General features: G+C 41.0%; 1 protein-coding gene across 1 annotated transcript in view; it reads right to left on the bottom strand.

The window, feature by feature from the left end:
• Snx31 (sorting nexin 31) overlaps nucleotides 1–20,668 on the bottom strand; it is a 65,990-nt gene extending 45,322 nt beyond the window's left edge. Inside the window, exons 1-4 of the mRNA XM_026384796.2 lie at nucleotides 20,603–20,668; nucleotides 20,429–20,503; nucleotides 9,508–9,622; nucleotides 5,952–6,016 (exon numbers count right to left, since the gene is read on the bottom strand). Coding sequence (XP_026240581.2) covers nucleotides 5,952–6,016; nucleotides 9,508–9,622; nucleotides 20,429–20,503; nucleotides 20,603–20,668 — 321 coding nt within the window. The remainder of the gene's footprint in view (nucleotides 1–5,951; nucleotides 6,017–9,507; nucleotides 9,623–20,428; nucleotides 20,504–20,602) is intronic.
• Between the last annotated feature and the right edge of the window lie 270 nt (nucleotides 20,669–20,938).

Genomic DNA, 20,938 nt, shown 5'->3' with positions numbered 1-20,938 from the left:
CTCATAGTCACAGTCCAAGCTTGGACTATATCTGTAGCTTCACCTATTCTTTGCCTGTGTCTCACATTCAGTTTTAGAGATGGCCTTCCTCTGCCTGACTCCAGGTGGTGTTAATCATCCTTCCTCAAGGACTTGAGGCTACTGACTACCCAGGCCCTCCTGCCCACTCCCCTCCTCTCCTGGTTCCTTCCCTACCAGGCAAAGTCTCATTCTAAACAACAGAAAGACAAAAGCTCTTGGTGGATCATTTCCAAGAGAGAATCTGACCCGTTTGACCCTGGAGAAAATTCTGATTTTAGCACTTCACAAGCATCAAAAGAGTTAGTCATACATTTAAGCACAAATATCTATATATCTATATCTATAATCTATCTATCTATCTATCTATCTATCTATCTATCTATCTATCTATCTAATCTCTAAGTCTTTTAATGGTTCTGTTTAACTTGAAGAAAAATCAGGTTGTTCAAGAGAAAAAAAATATTGCTTGGTTCCAAAGGAAAAGTATTTTGAAAACACTAAGGATTTAATTTATTAAAATTGTGACATAACAAAGTTAGGGAGCAGGTAGGTATAGAAGAGGAGATAGAAGAAAGCTGAAGTCCCCATCCCCATAACACTCTGTGGAAAATGTTGAAAAACTGAATACAAGACAGTCTGAGATACGCAGGCACATGAAAACATAAAGTCTAAAGACTTTAGTTTTAGTTTTGCCTTTTCAAAAGTTCCTTATCTCTAAAGTGATCATAAAAATCCAGAGTTTAGTGAGTCGGGGAGGGGGGTTTAGACACACAAGACAAAGGGGATCATGTGGGGGCAGGGCTGGGTAGGTCCCTCCACTCTAGAAATATCTCCTAACATGAAAGGAGCCGAGGATCTGGACCCAGGCTCCATGAATGTGGACCCCAGTCTTCCACTCCCCAAAGGTGGGTTCTCAACCTCAAGTAACACTACCTCCTTCCACCAGTCATGAGAAACAGCATGAAGCACTGGGCCAAACCAGTGAAAGGCCCCTTAGGGGTAAAATGCCTTTAATTTTTGCATCTAGGCTTCGACCATCCCTGATGGCAGCTTTCCTGAGAAGGATTCCTAGAATGTCATGTCCATACACACTTTTAATACAGTGTGCCCTTGTCCAGAGGCAGGAAGATGCTCTCGTATTTTCTGAGCCTTGAAGGGCCAGGCCTGGATTGTGTGATTATTTGTCAATAACCACCAGGAAACTACTGGCTACTGCACTTAGCAGATGAAGGGAAAATATCCAGGTGGGGCAACTCATCCCTACTCCTTGGCAGATCCATAAATCACTGCTCATTCTGAGCCTCCCAGCCCCCGCCCCCCCCCCCAGCCTCCCAGCCTCGTAGGAGTTATTCTGCCATAAGCTCCACTGGCTATTTGTCTCCTGTGTTGCCTAACTCTATGCACTGCCATGGATCCTTCCAGTTCTGGAGGGCACTCAGGGGCAGGGTCTGCGGGCAGCAGGCAAGTGGGAGTAGGCTCACCTGCCACATGATGTGACCACTGCTTCCCTTTCACCCATATTGTCCTGCTTCTCCCCACACCTCCAGACACTATGTTCATTGTTTCCTTCCTCCAAGGGAAAAAATTTAAAAGCCAGAGTGTATGTGATCTTTCTGCCCACCCTGGAAACCTTCAAAGAGCAGCTAAATGTCACTTCCTTTGGAACATCACCCCAGCCAAGGTCTCACCATGTCTTCCAGACACACTCATCTTGTGGTAATGCCTCCTGGCTGTCTTTTCACCAGGTCACACTTGGAAGATGACAGCATTTGCATCTTGGAAGATGACAGCACACCGGGGTAAGTAGACATGAACTTCTGGGGGTAGCAGAGTCCATAAATACCACATCAGAGTTGATGGGACAAAAATCTTGACACATTGCTAACTGTCTCCGGCAACACAGCCCTGCACCATAGCACTCCGCGTATATCACGTGTATGGTGCTTCCCAGTGCAGGGCCTGGTACTATGGCATAGTGCCCGCTGCAGTTAATGACATGCCAAGTGACATTTCTGTCTCTCCAAGAAAACAAACTCTGTGAGCCAGACTGGGCATCATTTACTGATGTCTCACCTGCCTCTGGTGGAGGGTCAGCTCACAGCAATCGTCAACACATATATGTTGAATGTAGAGCAACAGATGATGGGATAAACCAGGTAGGTACAATGAACTTCACTTCCCTTTCAAAACCGTAATGTAAACCTCCTTTTTGGATATTTTCGAAAGTAGAACCACCTCTGCCCTGCTCTCCTTTTAGAGGCAAAGAGAAAACAATTAGAAGGAAAACTATCTTGGATTAAAAAGTTAAAATATTCCAGGCCTGCACCACTGGATATTGGAGGGGCTGCCAAGCACTGATAACGGAGATGGGGGTGGGGCAGGGAAAAGAGGACTCAAGAAGTAATACAGAAGCTATCTGAATGCAGTTCATCAGAGAGGGCTCAGCAGGGCTGGGAGCACAACTCTGGGCCCCATTTGACACTGCCTAGATGCAGGGGAGAGTGAAGAAATGTGCAGAAACTCCATCTTTGCAATCTCTCAGCATGGTTGAGAAGAGAAAAAGACATTAGCTACAGTAGTGACTACCCCTTAAGCATTAACGTTGTTCCAGATGGTATTTAAGTGCTCAAAGGAGTATTAGTTCATTTAATCCTCAAAGCAACAATAAGAGAAGAACTCCTCTCCCCTTTACAGATGGAGATACTAAAATGCAAAGAGGCTAAAATTTTCTCAGACATATGACTTGAAAGTCAAGTGGCCAAAATTTGAACCTGGATCATCTCATTCCTGACCCTGAACTCTTTAACCACTACACTAGTTCAGGGGCTGCTTATCTGAGCTAACAGAAGGATTTAAAATGCTAAGCCATGATCCAGGGAGCTGTGGTTTATGCTTCATTGCTAGACGAAACACTTGGGTCTTATGGCAGAGAATTAGTGAGAAAATGTTCAGAAACAAGAGGCAAGATCCAGAAATACAACAGACAGACTCAAGAGACCCTCCCTACAGCTTAGCATGCATGGGCAAACAGCTAAGGCACAAAGCACAGCCCTTCCAAAGTTGAACAATAACCTGAAAAGAATTGCTAAGGAACCCATGCAAAAATCCTGCAAGATTCTAAGAAGAAACACAATCCACTATCAGCATAAAATATATACCTGGGGGGTTGGAGTTGTAGCTTAGTGGTAGAGCACTTGCCTGGCATGTGTGAGGCCCTGGGTTCAATCCTCAGCATTGCATATAAATAAATAAATAAATAAATAAATAAATAAAAGATCCATTTACAACTAAAAAATATTTTTTAAAAATATGTACCACTAAGCAGGTGAACATGCATTAATAAAAATATGGCATCTCTGAATGAAGATCTTAAAGAACAGAGGAAGGCCTCAACTAAGAGGTGAGGAAGAAAAGAATTAAAAATTGAGTTGGCAAATTCATGGGGAAAGTGGAAGAGAAAAAGAAGGTCATTACAAAATTGAAAAATACTTCAGAAGAAGCAAAAAGAGATATTGCAAACTGCACCTGGGCTACTAGGCTTTTGTATAAAATTATAAAGGCAACATACTGGTGCTGGGGTTGTGGCTCACTAGTAGAGTGCTCGCTTAGCATGTGTGAGGCACTGGATTCGATCCTCAGCACCACATAAAAATGAAATAAAGATATTGTGTGTCCACCTTCAACTAAAAAATAAAGGTTTTTTAAAAAATAAAATAAAGGCAACATACTAAGAGAACTAGGCACAAACCTTCCAAGTTATCAGAAAAAATATATGCAAAACAAAGCTCCGTAACATTGATACTCCATGAATGATTTTTTAATTTTTTTAAATATTTATTTTTTAGTTGTAGTTGGACACAATACCTTTATTTCACTTATTTATTTTTATGTGGTGCTGAGGATCAAACCCAGGGTCTCGCACAAGCGAGGTGAGCATTCTACCACTGAGCCACAACCCCAACCCCTCCGTGAAAAAATTTTTTTAAAGCATTAAAAGCAAAATCCATATTGTACCCCCAAAAGAACAAGTCAAACTTATCTTTAAATGTACTGAGATAGTATGACCCTCAAGATTTCAAGTTTTAAAAAGCAAGGCCCAGTGAGTTTTCAGACAGGGTGGGTATACTCAGTGGTAGGGCACTTGCTTAGCATACATGAGGCCAGGATTCAATCCCCAGCTCCACACACATTCCCAAAAGTATACATGGCATGTGTTTATATTTTTATATGCAGAGAAATGTGTAGAAAGAACACATTGCACTGTGAATAACAATTATCCTGGAGAGTGGGGCTGGGGGAAGAAAAGGTTATTTTTCACTGTATAAATTTTATTATTATCATCACCTCTTCGACACAAACTTTTCAAAGAAAAACGTATGTATATATTTAAACCATCAAGTGTACGTGAAAATAAGAACCACTACACCATGGAAGGTTCTAGGGCCATATTTCAGATTAAGAGGGCCAGTCAATGGAGCAACACCCTTGGAACTCTGTCTAAATAAAATCTCCTCTGGTCTTAGCAAATCTGATCAAGGTATCGTCTTTCTCTTTGCTAGGGGTCCAATTCAATGATAAATCATTATATGACTTTAATCACTTCAGAGTTCTACCATTCAGTCAAGCTCATGCTTTCAGGCACAAAAACATTTCCATATGCACAATTAGAATGAATATGTTTTAAACGAAGGGACTTCACAAAATTCCGGCCAGTGGGGACAAGCTGCCAGTGGTTCTTCAAACCATCCACCAAAAGGGAATTGCTGTATGTTACTCTGTTCAGCCTGGATTTTCTCCATTTACAATAAAGGTAAGAGCAGAGAATATAGAAGTAATAGCTGTTAAAACCTCCTGTCCTGATATCTTCACCACGACCCTCTTGGAAATCTCAGTGACTAAAACTCAGTTTGGGGTCCATTAGTGATAAAGCTGTACACTAAGGCTGTCTTCCTCAGGCCAATTTTTTTTTTTAACATGGGCAGTAGGGAGGCTACTGGGGATTGAACCCAGGGGTGCTTAACCACTGAACCACATATCTAGCACTTTTTTATATTTTATTTAGAGACAGGGTCTTGCTGAGTTGCATCAGGCCTTGCTAAATTGCTGAGGTTGGCTTTGAACTCACAATCTTCCTGCCTTAGCTTCCCGAGCTGCTGTGATGTGGCACCATGCCTGGCCTCAGGCCGGTTTTGACATGGATGATATTTACGCTACAGAAAAAAGGAATCTGTATATATATATATATATATATATATATATATATATATATATATAGCCAAAGTTTCATTTTCCATATAGAATCTAAATCTTTGTGTTAGTTGGCTTTTCATCACTGTAATCAAAATATCTGACAAAAAACAACTTAAAGGAGGAAAGATTGATTTTTTGCTCAGGTTTCAGAGATTCAGTCCATGGTTGGTCAGCTGGCTGGCTCCAAAGCAGAAATATCATGGCTGAAAGGAGAGGTGTGTGTGTGTGTGTGTGTGTGTGTGTGTGTGTGTGTGTGTGTGTAGAGAGAGAGAGAGAGAGAGAGAGAGAGAGAGAGAGAGAGAGAGAGAAGCCAGGGACAACATATAGTCCCCAAGGGCACACCCCCATTGACTTTTTTCCTCCAGCCATGTCCTATCTGCCTACGGTAGCCAGTCAGTAGTCCATTCAAATTATTAATCCATCAGATGGATTAATCCATTGATGAGGCTACATCCCTCGCAGTCCAATCATTTCGGCTCTGAACACTGCTGCACTAAAACATGAGCTTTTAGGGGGGCATTCCTGACCCAAACCATAATAACCTCCAAAATAGCAACTATCCTCCAATCTACTCAAAATGAATGTATTTCACCCAAGTCCAGGCCCTGTGGAGTTGACAGTCAAAGCACACACATGTTCTACAGATATATAATGACCTCAATAAGGAAGAGCAGGCTTACCAGCTGTACCCGTTTTAAAAATTCAATGAAGACATCACTTCTCAACATGTTTGGGTCTGCAGTTACTGAAAAACACGAACAGTGAGCTGGGTTAGCACAGGCTAGGCTAAGCCTTGACTATACCTAATTGATCTCTCCTCCAGGGGACCCTCCGGACCTTGCCAGCACAAAGTAACCTCCCTGAAGATGATGGAGATTGTGACCTCTCAAATGCAGAAAAATCCTCAAAGCTTGCCTCCTCCAGGCAACCTTGACAACAACATGAACCCACCATGCCATGCCAGGGTGACAATGTTCCCAGGAACCTCACTTCATTCATGCATGCCTGTGCTGCTCAATATCCACCTTGTTGTCCTACTGGGATGATGATAAAGTCAACATGAAGAAGCAGGGCTGGGGCGGCAGCTCAGTGGTAGAGCACTTGTTTCCATGTATGAGGCCTTGGGTTCAATTCCCGGCAACACAAGAAAGAAATTTTTGTTTAAATAAAGAAACAAAAAGATTTTAAAAGTTGGATCTAGGTATCTCATTTAGTGAGAAGCATGGTAATTTGAAAATTTTAAATCAACCAGTAAGTGTCAAGAGAAAGTATCTCTTTGAATGATGGGAGCTCTCAAGAGGCTACTTAAGAAGCAACAAGACAGATTTGAAGTGCTTCTTTGTATTCTTACAAAAACCACTGCCCCCAACCACCTCCTGCCATCCCTTTGTTTTAAAGCTCTGTACAGCAATTGCCAGGTGTTGTGACAAGAGGGACAGAGTAGACGCCCTTTTGAGAGCTGCAGAGGCCTGGCACTGCCACCCTGCTTCCTCCTGGCTTGTCTCCCTCCCCCAGATCCTCTCCTGGGCCCTGCACTTGAGCCAAACTTATGTATTTACTAAACTGCTCTTCAATTTCTTTCTTTCTTCTGTTCATTTTGTTGCTGCTTCTCTGATCTCATCAAAGAGAGTCTACCAACATTCAAAACTAGCACTGACTTCATTATGGATGCACCTTCCCAAATGATGTCATGTTTAAGAGAGAGACTTGGTCACATGAGAAATTTTTTATAAGACTCATTCCCTCTGTTTTGAGAGGTAGTTTGGAGACTGGGCAAGGGACGCTTGTCTCATTTTCTGGAATAAAAAGAGTGCAAACTAACTTTATATTCCTTAGTATAGATCTTAAGGATGGAGAAAGCTATTGAAAAAAGTATTTATCCAACTGGCATTTACCGTATGAGTGTTAAGTTCCAGGTGCTGGGCTAAGTACTGCACATTTTAGCTCATTTAAACTATATGAAGGGGCTGGGATTGTGGCTCAATGGCGGGAGTGCTTGCCTTGCATGCATGAGGCACTGGGTTCGATCCTGAGCATCACATAAAAATGAATAAACAAAATAAAGATATTGCATCCATCTATAACTAGAAAAATAGTTTTAAAATTTTTATGAAATAAACTCATGAGGAACTATAAGGCAACCATTATCACCATTTCATAGCTAAAAACACTGAGATTCAGAGGAAGTAAGTATCTTGCTCAAGGTCATACGTATGTCAGTGAGAAGCAAAACCGGGATTTGACTCTGGGGTTGATTCTAGAGCCCAAGCTCTCAGTTATGACACTCGGCTGTGCTGTCCCCTTACTTGACCTTGTCAGAGGATGCACAAGACATCCTGATGATGTGAGGGAAGACCAGGCCTGGAACAGTGGCCCCTGAGGCACTGTGTGCACTTGTGAAAAGGCCAGTATTATTAAAGGTGTATTTTGCTAAGACTTGAGAAAACAAACCAAGAGAAAATGAAGAGTCAAAAGAGATACATTTTGAGCTTGAAAAGTCTTATTCAACAGGTCTAAAAGGAAGCACAGGTTTCATTACACACACACATAAAAAAAAAATCCTGGGAAATAGATGGTTTTTAGAATTTTGACTATGTTAAAGAAAAATATGTAGTCATGAGCGGGGCATGGTGGTGCACATGAGTAATGCCAGTCGCTCAGAAGCCTGAGGCAGGAGGATGACATATTCCATGTCAGCCTCAGCAGCTTAGCAAGGCCCTAAGCAATTTAGTGAGACTTTGTCTCAAAAAGACTGCAGGTGTGACTCAGTGGTAAGGGACTCCCGGTTCACCCCAGTACCCACCCCCTAAAAAATGTAATCATGAAAATAATGAGGTAAATCTATAATTGCTCATGTAGTCTGATCTCTAAGATATATATTTTAAAAGGAAAAATTCAATATACAGAAGAAAAAACTTTTTTTCTTTAACTATGAAGGACATCAGTATGGTAGTTGTTGAAGTTTAAATAAGGTTTCTAGATAACATGACTGTATTTGTGTTGATTTTCTGATTTGGATAACTATATTACAGTTATATAAGACAGTGTCCTTGATCTTAGGAAAGACACACAGAAGTATAAAGGATAAAATGACTTAGGTGTGTAACACTCAAACCTTAAAAAAACACACATACATCTATAACACACACATACACATACACAGATGGGAAAGAGAATAATAAAGCAAATGTAAAATGTTAATTGGGAAATCTAGGTGAATATACGGAAATTTTTTTTGTATTATTTTTTGCACTTTTTCTGTAAGTTACAGTTTCAGAGCAAAATGTTATAAAGAATCAGGGACAGAAAAGTGTGTATAGTAAACTTCAACTTATGTTGAACAAGAAGAAATGGACATATGTTCCAGTGTACACATGGATTGCTTCCAAGGAATACAGGAATCACTGGTAATATTGTTTGCCTCTGGAGGCCTGGGGTGGGAGGGAGATTTACCTTTCATTGCATATTCCTTTGCATAGTCTCTATTTTTTAAAATATTATGTGTATAGACTGATTCCTAATTTTAAAATCTTTAAATATTTTAATGCTAATTTTTCTCTATACCCTGAACTCCCTCTTTTGTATAAGAGCTTCATCTTGTCAATCACAGTCTTGCAGGCACAGTATTTGCAGGACCCAGGTACCAGGTAACACCGTGGTACTGTCGGCCTCACAGAGGCCAGCTCAGGTCTCTGAGCATCCTTGTGCCTTCACACAGCCTCTTCCAAGGTGGAAGTGCAATCTCTGACACTGTTGTTAATAAACATCTCTGATACCTCCCTATATCTTTCCTGTGCACAGTTCAGCTCACCCCTTGTTCCATCCTAATCCAGGTCACATTTGTTTGATTTCTACAAAGTCAACATATGGCACCTAAGGGTGAATTTGAACATAAAGAATATTTAAAACTCAATACAAAGAACACATATCATATGATTCCATATATATATATATATATGAAATGTATATAAAATGACCATAATAAGCAAATCTCTAGAAATCCAAATTAGAATATTGGTTGCCAGCGCTGGTGGAAGAAGGCTAAAATAGGGGTGACTGCTAATAGGCCCAAGGTTTCTTTTGGGGATACGCCGCAACATTTTGAAAGTAGATTCTGGTGATGGTTGCACAATTATATTAATATGTTAAACCCCACAGAATTATATACTTTAAATGGATGAATTTTGTATTATGCAACTTATTTCTCAAATCTGTAATAGAATCCCAAATACATACCATTTTGCAAATATCGTTCCAGCTGGTCCCTCCTCTCCTCAGCCATAGATGGGGTCATTGCCAGATAGTACTTTGGTGGAAAAGGTGGTAGGCAATTTCCAAAGACCCGCCTCAGCTGAAAGATTCAGAAAACATAGTTAAGACAAGTGAGACTCGAATTCAAGGCTGATGAGATACTGAAGCCTCAATGGGGTGTTGTGGTGCACAACTGAAACTCCAACTACTTGGAGTGGGGAGAGTTGAGGCAGGAAGATCTCAAGTTAGAGGTCAGTCTCAGCAACTTAGTGAGATTCTGTCTCAAAATAAAGAATATATAGGGTGAAACTACAGCTCAAATATAAACACCCTAGGTTGAATTCCCAGTGCCAGGGAATGTAGGGGTGGGAGGATACCAAAGCCTCCCCTTAGAGCAAAGCCCAGTACTTTACTTAAAATTCACCCTTCTTGGTGGCCAAAAGGAGGAAAATAGGATAATTTTATTTTCTTAAAGATGAATATAGTGGGCTGGGGTTGTGGCTCAGCAGTAGAGCACTTGCCTAGCGTGTGTGAGGCCCTGGGTTCAATCCTCAACACCACATAAAAATAAATAAATAAAACAAAGGTATTATGTCCAACTACAACTAAAAAATAAATATTTTTTAAAAAGGTGAATACATTTCAGCATAAGCTCTTAAGATGCTATTATACATACGTCACACAATGTTAACGTCACACAATGTCAACTCCAGTCTAATTTTGGTAGAGTTGGGGCATATTTTCTATTTGTTTATAAGACTGCCAACAACTCTATATGAGACAAAATTTTCTTAATTCATTTTATACTAATTATGTGATTTTTTGCGATTACAGTTACTCCTAACCCCATCTGTATCATATCTGAACTTGACAGATATGTTTAGAGTTGTGCTAATGCAAAAAGCTACTAATAATGGTAGCTATGAACACTTGAAATGTGTCTAGTCTAAACTCAAGTACTATAAGGGGAAAACACACTTCAGATTTCAAAAACTTAGTTTGAAGAAAAAAGAATGTTAAATATTTCATTGATAACTTTTTTTTGGTACTGGGTATTGAACCCAGAGGCGCTTAACCACTGAGCCACATCTCCAGCCATTTTTTATATTTTACTTAGAGACAGGGTCTCACTGAGTTGCTTAGGACTTTGCTAAGTTCCTGAGGCTGACCTCAAACTCACAATCCTCCTGCCTCAGCCTCCTGAGCCACTGGAATTATAGGCATGCACCACCATACCCAGTGGCTCACTGATAACTTTTTATATTGACTACACATTTGAACTGATAATACTATGGATATATTAAATTAATCTATAATCTAAATTAATTCCAGGGCTGGGGATGTGGCTCAAGCGGTAGCGCGCTCGCCTGGCATGAGTGCGGCCCGGGTTCGATCCTCAGCACCACATACCAACAAAGATGTTGTGTCCACCGAGAACTAAAAAATAAATATTAAAAATTCTCTCTCTCTCTCTCTCTCTCTCTTAAAAAAAAAATAAATAAATAAATTAATTAATTAATTAATTCCACCTGTTTCTTTTACTCTTTTTGATGTAGTTACCAGAAAGTTTTAAATTACATACATGGTGCATATATTTCTATAGGATAGTGCTGGTTACAGAATTCCTATAAAGCTGACATATAATCCTAATAGAAGCCCAGCAGGCCCTTCCCTCCCATCCACCTATAAATGACCCAAGACCACAGTGGTAATTTTTTTAATAGAATATTCATAAAAATAATTTTAAAATTAAGAACAATAGTTTCAGTGCTAAACTTGCAATGACAGCTCAACGACAAGGCAATATCAAAAAAAGAGACTGGACCAGAACTTCATCAGGTTTTATGGCATTTCTTGAGCAGAAGGGCTGAAAACAATTACCATTACGTACTATTACAGTAGTCTGTGGTTTCAAGAAAGCATAAGGCAGATCTAAGGGAAATAGAACTGCAAATAGGAAAAATTCAAATTTTAATTTAATTGTGATTGCTTTTGCCATAATTAGTAGTGTGTATCTGGCAAACATTTTCCTTGCATAGACTCTAACTTCAAAATACATCAAGAATCTGACCACTACCTTCTTCTCGCCATCCCTAATACCATTATACTGATCCAAGCTTTGCCATCTGTTTTCTAGATTACTGCAGTAGCCTTCCAAAGAGTCTCTCTGCTTCTTCATTTGATCCCCTTCAATCTATTCTAACACAGAATCTAAGGTGATACTTTAAAACTGTAAGTCAAATCATTGCACTGCCCTGCTCAAATCCTCTTTGGCTTCCCATTTCACTCAAGGAAAAGTCAAAATCTTTATAACCTAGAACTATGTCATCCAATATGGTGGCCATTCACCACCTGTGAGTAAATGGAAACTTAATTGAAATAAAATAAAGAATACAAATTCAGTTTCACAGTCATACTAGCCACATTTCAAGTGTTGCCTAGCTGCCTGAAACATGGCAAGTTGTTATTGAATTGGATAAAGCAGATAGAGATCATTTTCAACAGCACAGAAAGTTCTATTGGACAGTGTTGGTCTAACATCTTGAAAGATGGACTGCCAGTCTTTGGGCAAAATATAGCTCCCTGATGCATTTCATTTGGCTGATCAATTTTTAGAGAATTTTAACTTAATACCAATATTTATTTTTAAGATTTTAAAATTAAAAAACTTATATCCTGGAGAGAATGCAAAATATTTTAGCCACTTTGGAAAACAGTTTGACAATGTTTTACAAAGCTAAACATAGTCCTCCATATAATCCAGTGATTACACCCCTAAGTATTTATTTGAAAACTATGTCCACATAAAAAACTTGCATGTGAACATTTATAGCAGCTTTATTAATAGCTCTCCAAACTGAAATCAGTAAAGATGTCCTTCAAATGAATAGATTTAAAAATTGAGAAATATCCATATAATAGAATATTATTCTTCAATAAAAGGAAATGAATTATGGAACCACAAAAAGACATGGATGCATCTTAAATGCATATTGCCAAGTGGAAATTAGGCAGTCTGAAAAAGCTACATACTATATGATTTCAATTATATGGCATTCTGGAACAGGAAAAGGCAAGACTACAGAGACCATTAAAAAAACAATAGTAACCAGGGGCTTGGGGCTTGGGGTGAAGGGGTACTGAATAGGTGAAGCACATGGGATTTTTTTCTTTTTTTAAAGTAATTTATTAGCATATATAATGTGATCACATGGAGGGGCTCAGATGATACTGAGAGGACTGTGTGTGCAGCACATAGATTTTTTTTTAGGGAAGTAAATTTATTCTGTATGATACTATAACTGTGGACATGACAGTATACATTTGTTAAAACCCACTGAACCTTACAATGCAAGCTTAACAAAGCAAATATTTTTAATAATCATTTAGGAAGTGGAAGAATCCCAGGATGGTATACAGGGTGTGCCAAAACAAGCTAATTATATTATCAATGTATAAAACCACAGGAATGAGGGCTGAAAAGGACTGACCTAAAGAACTTTGGAATTGAGTAAAGTCTGTAGAACCCAATGGCATGGCAACTAGCTGGACATAAACACTTGAGTTGATAAAAGTTGTTTCCCACAGGAGTATGAGTTAACAATTCTAATACTGCTCTATGTGTATACACAGCCAACAAGTTAGTAAATGACAGCAGATAGTGGGAGTCAGGTTTCTCACTGTTATTATGGGAATTCGCAGATAAGACCAGGAGGCAAGAATGACCAGGAATAAGATATCAGAGTTAGATGAACTGTCATGGGCTCACTTTTAGCTTAGCATAGATACAGATGGATACAGATGGAAATACTTACAGGTAAGTCCATGTACATTGGTTATTGTACACACATTCACTTCCTTGCTGCAGGGGAGAGGGCCTAGAAGCAGCAACCCTTCAGCAGCACTGAACACAGCTAGCACCTAGACCTTGGTTTCTAATGCCGTTCTTCAACAAAAGCAACCAAGGATCCATGGAAAAGGGCTGATTCCAGGACTGAGATAGGCATAAACAAGATGATCCCAAGTATCTTGTAACCCCAGGAAGTAAGGAAGTACTCAAAACAAAATCAACCCTGGGAGCATATCAAAGACACTCAGGAGCAAACTCAAAGAGCTCCCAAGGGCCAAAGTTGGGATAATTTGATCCAAAAAATAAAGTAGTATTGATATTGAGCCCAAAGTATAAAGTGAATATCCATCATTCTATACAGATAAAAATTATTGAATGAACAAATAGGAGAAAACAGACAAATCTGTGCAGAAGAATTTCTGAGACTCATTGCTCAAGGAGGGGAACATAAAGCCTGCTCTCAGTGTGGGTTGTGCATAGTGACTTCCTTCCAAAGAGTACACCAGGAAAGGGAGAGAAAATTACAGTGGAGAAATCAGGTGATGGGTAATGACAACAGTGATTAAGACATGTGGACAGTAGGTACCAGGACAGGATGTGCTTAGAAAGGTGCTTTACCCAGTTCAATTCACAATAGCTGAACTATGGAACCAGCCTAGGTGCCCTTCAACAGATGAATGGATAAAGAAAATGTGGTACATATACACAATGGAATACTATTCACCCATAAAAAAGAAGGAAATTATGGCATTTGCTAGTAAATGGATGAAACTAGAGACTATCATGCTTAGTGAAATAAACCAATCCTTCAAAACCGAAGGCCCAATGTTCTCTCTAATATGCTAATGCTGATTCACAATGGGCTGGGGGAGTTTACTGGATTGGACAAAGGAGAATGAAAAGAAGGGAGGGGGAATGGGAATGAGAAAGACTGTAGAATAAATCAGACTCTACTTTCCTATGTTCATATATGAATATGCGACCAGTATAACTGCACATCATGTACAACCTCAAAATTGAGAAGTTATACTCCATTATGTATGATATGTCAAAATACATTCTACTGTCATGTATTAGAAAAGAAAAGAAAGGTGCTTTACCTCTGAGGTCTTCATCCCTTCCAATACTTATAACCTTATTTTCATTGTGTGAAAAACATAAGATTGAAATAAAGGGGCATCTCATAAAATATGTGACCAGTACTTTTCAAAACTGTCATATTGTTAAAAAGCAAGAAAAGTCTGAGAAACTGTCATAGTCCAAGGAGCTTAAGGAGACAAAATAACTAAATATAGAGTCCTGGCTGGGGTCCTGGATTAGAAATAGGACAGTAGGCAAAAACGAAGAAAGTCTGAATAATGTGGAGTACATGGGAACTCTCTGTACTATATTTTCTGTAAACTAAGACTGTTCCCCAAAAATGAGGTTTGCATTTTAAAAATACTTGATGTACTTGCTTCTCTTGAAAAACCAGAAGATCTAGAATCCTGGATTCACTCTTATGCAATCCCAACTGACTGATAAGAGACAAGCAGTTCCATGCTCTGCTTCTCACCTCCTTTAAATTGCTTGCCTGTCCCCTGGAGCCCTGAAGTTTGCCACCTTTCATGTAACTCTAGCACAAAACATTGTTGCAACCATTGTGTTTCTCTGAAACTCAAGGAAATATTCAGCCCTGCCAGAGACTGTCAAAAGGCACCCCAGCTGGAGCTCCATGCCAGGCAGGGCTGCTTAAACAATCCAGGGATTTATGCACCCTATCTCTGCTAATTCCACCCAGCAAAGCAGAGACCTGTCTTCTTTTCGTGCAATTATTTCTTGATTAACTGATTAAATGATCTTTAAAAGGCAATTGTCTTTTTTGGCATGTGTTCATCAATGTCACAGATGCTGCCAAATTGGTTCTCATCCTAGCAACCTTGAGACAACAGGGCTGCCCAAGGTTTGCCTCTGCAGGAGGGCATCAGGGGGAGCCCCTGTCTGAGGCCAAGGGCTGTGGGGAAGTTAGCAAGGATTAGGTTTTAATACCCAGTACAGAGCAAAAAGCATCCCAGAAGATTTTCAACCTGACCTGACTTCTCAAGAAACCTTTTGCCTCCCTTCTCTAATGTGGTAAGAGGTTAAACATACAGTAAATAGTAGTTAATCCTGCAGGAAGTCAATGCCACGGCTCAACTCTATCACCACAGAACCTTCTCGATGGGTTTCAGATAGCACATGGTCTAGCTATGGAAACCTCTTGCATACTAAGAATTAGCAATCAAACTGTGAAATATGATATATAAGAACTGTGTAATGTTTTGAACTACCAACAATAAAAAAAAAAGAGTTTGGCTCAATCCCTCTGTTAAAAAAAAAATGTTCAAAAAGATCAAAAGGAAAACACAACTCTTACTATGAGGCATTTTTTGTTAGTTTCAGTTATTTATTTTTTTTTCTGGAGGACCCTGTTCAGAATTTTTTCAAATCTCAGAACCTCTTACACTGAACTTCCCCATTGTGCAGTTCTACTTTATAACATAAGTGGGACCATTCTGACCCGCTGAAAGTGTCACCTCCTTCCCTGCGCTCACACAGCGCCCATATCAACTCCAGAGGGGTGAGAACCTGGAGCAAGTGGAATTAGAGATATAAACACAGAGTTTTCTACAGTCTCTGTTTTTAATGTTGACTCATTCATCTCGCGTCTCCAAGTCCCAGACTCACCAGAAAAGGGCACAGCTCAAAGCGATATTGGTTGGGGCATCTAAACTCGATATGGGAGAAGAGTCAGAGAAAGGCATCTCATGCAATCAAGGGGGACTTCCTGGGAGAGGTGGGACTTGAGAAAGGACTGGTTCCTGACAGGTGGACTGGAAATTAAGAGTACTCCAAGCAGGGGAAATAAGTAAGGCAAGGGGGATGATTGGGCCGGCCTGTTAGGAACCAGAGATTCGAGTAGAGAAATGAGGAGATCATGTTAGGTCAGTGGGAGGAAGGAGCCAGGTAAAATCTGCACCTGGCAGGGAGGGGCAAAGAAGCAGTGTGAGAGGTTTGCACAGCCCTCCCCTCCTGCTAAAGTATCCTCTGCAAGCTTTCCTGACTTGTCCCCATTGCCACGTCTGATGCTGCCTGATTGCAAGAGGCAAGCACCCTGTTCGTAGAGCCCAGCATCACTTCCACGACACTGGGCCAAAATGAGCTGATTACATGTTGCCATCATAGATTTTATGGCTGTTTGGGAAGGGTAGTGCCGGCAAGGCAGAGGTCTGAATCAAACTGGTTTTATTTATCAAAAGACCCAGAGAAAAGGTGGCTCAGCCAGTTCAAACAGCAAAGAAATGTGAGCAGTGGTCAGCAGTACAGGGACATGCTGCCAGTCCTCCGGGGAGCCTCACTGAGGGACGGGACTCAGGGGATGACATCAGAGAAGACGAGTCACAGCTGACTTCTTTTCTTTCCCAGGTCCAGTCTTATGCATACCCTGGAGTATTAGGGGGATGGACCAGAAGTCACTGCATCTAGGCAGGTGTACCTCCTCAATCTCAGAAGTATCTAACATACAAAATACAAATTAAATTATTTGGGGGGCGTGCTGGGGATTGATCTTGGGGGCACTTGACCACTGAGCCACAACCCCAGCCCTATTTTGTATTTTTTTTAGAGACAGGGTCTCACTGAGTTGCTTAGTGCCTCACTATTGCTGAGGCTGGCTTTGAACTCACCATCCTCCTGCCTCAGCCTCCTGAGCTACTGGGATTACAGGCGTGCACCACTGTGCCCTGCTATAAATCCAATTCTTATAGCCAAAAGTTACATATGCTAAGGTCATAGTAGTCGCTTAATTTAAGTACACAGCGTACAATAGGAACTTTGTAAGTATTTCTCTTTTTTTTGTAAAATATTTATTTTTCAATTTTCGGTGGACACAACATCTTTATTTTATTTTATGTGGTGCTGAGGATCGAACCCAGCGCCCCACGCATACCAATCAAGCATGTTACCGCTTGAGCCACATCCCCAGACCCAGTATTTCTTAATAAATATGCTAGTAATAATCTTATTCTTACCACAAACACCTATACCTGGCCCCTCCCCACACACATACACACACACACAAGACTTTTCTACCATTTCCCTTTTTTACAGTGTTTTGTATTAAATAAGATTAAGAATTTGGAAGTTTCATATCCTCCACAGACCAGGAAAATAAAAAACAACAGAGAAATGGCTGGAAAAGCTCACCCAACCTTTCAATGTCACACTCTGGTGATCAGTATAATACAGGATGCCCAGTTAAGTATGTCCCAAAGAGTACATAGGACATCTTATATTTTAAAAATTGATTATTTACCTAAAATTAAAATTTAATTGGGGATCCTGTATTTCTCTGTGTTAAATCTGGCCACCCCACTCCATTCTTTATCTATTAAATGGGAGTGACGATGCCGATGCCCTGGTGGGGTTGCTGGGCAGCTCCAGCAAAATCCTGGGCAGCAACTCTGATGACAGAAAGTAGGTCCTATGGCCTGGGGGCCAGGATTGAATGGAGGGAATCAAGGGCAAAGAGGACAAGGATCCTTCCTTCCTTCCTTCCTTCCTTCCTTCCTTCCTTCCTTCCTTCCTTCCTTCCTCTAGGATTACAGGAGTCACTGCATCTCACAGTTACTGCACTACTAGGGATTGAACCCAGGCCTGCTCTACCACTGAACTACATCACTAGCCTTTTTTATTTTTTTATTTTGAGACAAATTCTAGCTAAGTTGCTGGAATTTGCCATCCTCCTGCCTCAGCCTCCCAAGTTGCCTGGCCACCATGTCTAGTTCAAGGGGACTTTCAGAGTGATAAAACTGTTCTTTGTCTTGATTATGGTGGTATTGACTATGTACATTTACTGAAAGTCATCACACTAAACACGGACAATTGGGTAATATCATTATGTTATTCCAAAGTATAGTAAAAGCAAGTTGGGTTAGGACTCAATTGTCTTACTGATAATTTATTTTTGTCAAGTTTAATAAGAAATCATGTTATGTGGCTGGGTGCAGTGGCATAACCTATAATCCCAGTGACTCAGGAAGCTGAGGCAGGAGGATCCTAGGTTTGAGGACAACCTTGACAACTTAATGAGACCCTACCTCAAAATAAAATATAAGAAGGGCTGGAGATGTAGCTCAGTGGTCAAAGTGGTAAAGTGTCCCTGGATTCAATCCTCAACATTGAAAAAAAGAAGGAGAAGGGGAAGAAAAAGAAGAATGAGAAAAAAAAAAGAAAGAAGAGGAGGAGAAAGAGGAGGAGGAAGAAGAAAAGAAACCACAAAAGGTAAGGGTCAGAGTATGTTCTAAACATCAAATCCTGGCCCCTAACTGTCACAAGCACCCTAAGAGGTTGGCATCCATACGTAAGTGCTTGCTTATTATTTCTGGTGAGAAAACTGAAGGTCAGAGGAGAGGTGAGCAGCCTGGAAGCAGAGGGTCCCACATTCTCCCTGCTGCCTCCTGCTTTGCACTCATGTTGGCCCCTTCCTCATTCCCCTCTCACATTCCAGGAAGAGCCATGGAGGCAGGAGAGATACCCTGACTTCTGCTACCAAATGTCTGAAACATCTCTCCTTTCTCTTCCTTCGAGATCTTCATCTGCCCACCTGCAGCTCCCCAAATGTGTATTGGTCAAAAGCAACTTCTCATCTTTCAGAAATCTGAATGCACAGCTTCTTTCTCCAGACATTTATCAATCATTCCTGAAGGTCCTCTGTGTTGCCGGCACTGGTAATACACTCAAATTATTGCTAGTAAACACATTGCAATGTTTTTCTTGTTAAGTCCAGAGATATTTAATCATACCTTGAAAATGGACTTTTCCAATTCACTACAACATGTGAACGAGAAGACTTGCCATAGTAACCCTTTCTTTTTCTTTTTGTTATTAGATCTTTATGGATATACATAGTAATTGGGTTTATCCTGATAAACTTAGACATGCATGGAAATCTGTTCCTTTTCCCTGTCCCTTTCCCTTCTCATCCCCCACTTCTCTTTTGTCTATTAGACTTCCTTTTGCTGGTCTATGGATTTGTATTTGATGGTTTTTTTACACCTTTTCAATAGTAGAAAAACTTAGCTGTCCACCATCAGAAGATGGTTAAATGAAATATGGCATCACTGTTCACTAGGAACCCAGAGACTTTCTCTGGGTTCCTAGTGAATAGTATGAAATAGTTCCTAGTGAACCTGTATGAAAGGTCCCCCTTCCAATGTTAATAGTTATTGCCTTCTGTCTTCTTTATACTCTTTTTAACATGAGGTATGTGTTCTTTAAAATCTAAACTCTAGAAAAAAGAAAAGAAACAACTATTTGTGGAGAAGAATGGAAGGAGAATTTGAACTTTATTTCCCAGATTCCACTTACTTCTCTAATCATTTGGAAGACTTACACCTCCTCATAAAACCAATAAAATCCATTAGAGCAAACTAATAAATCCACCTACCACCCAGAGAAAATAGTAGGCACACCAGGGTAAGAAACTGCAGTGAGAAATGACCTCCTAAGTTGGTAAGTCATATGTTTTCTGGGTTCCCCAGTTACTAGGATTTGAAATTTATGATTATGGTCATTTGAAAACAAAAACAGACACACATTTTTTTAAAAGGAGGCAAATTTAAAATCTCTAGCGAGAAAGGAGATTGCTCATGTTCTAGATTCCTTAGATTACACTTTTGTCTTGATTTAATTTGCTCATTTTGAAAGGGGACCCTGCCCTGGGGAACAGTTGGCACTGAAATGAAGCCCACCATAGATCCAGCACTCTACAGGTGGGGCTGGAGGGGCTGGGTGATCTGAAAGTCACGTGTGCCCTGTTCCTCATCTCATATCTGTAGGTGACTAGGAGCCATAACATGTAATCATGAAGCTGTATGCCAAGCAATTCACATTTAATCCTTACCTGTTTTAGGGATTAGGAACCCGAAGCCCCCCAAAGTCTAAAATCAGTCACACAACTCAACTAGAGCTCTTTGGGCAACACTTTCCCCCACCTGTCTCAGGTGGGGGGTCACTACTTGCTTCTGACCCGCTCACCTGTTCGTTCCAACGGTGTAGCTGGCTGTAGCGCACCTTGCAGAAGAGGAATCCGTCCAGGTACACGGAGTACAGCTACAAACACACAGACCCCGGCCCGAATTAGCTAAGGGAGCCGGTGAGCAGGGTCACCCTCTCCCTAGCCACTCAGCCCGACCCCGGCCCCAGGCGCACCACGTAGCGGCCTCCCAGCGAGTCCGACCGCTGCTGGGACACCGGGATACAGAAGTGCATCTTCATGACGGGAGCAGCGACCCCGAGGGAGCGCAGGGAGACGACCCGCGGTGGCGACGCGATCAGCTGTTCTGCACCGGACAGCGGTGGCGGTAGCTGGGCTGACCTCGCTGCGGAGGCGGGTCCCTGGGCCAGCTCGCCCAAGCCCAAGCCGTCCCCAGGTAGGCGGGGCCGAGGCGGTGACCCGGTCCCCCACTCCCTCTCTCCCCGTCAATCTGCAGCCCCGTCGATCTGCAGGCGCCCAGGAGTAACTGAGCACAGGAAGTAATCAGGTTA

This window comes from Urocitellus parryii, chromosome 7 (assembly GCF_045843805.1).
Source record: "Urocitellus parryii isolate mUroPar1 chromosome 7, mUroPar1.hap1, whole genome shotgun sequence".
Classification (NCBI taxonomy): Eukaryota; Metazoa; Chordata; class Mammalia; order Rodentia; family Sciuridae; genus Urocitellus; species Urocitellus parryii.
Note: the sequence above shows the minus strand (reverse complement) of the source record. Positions and strands in the feature narration are given on the sequence as shown.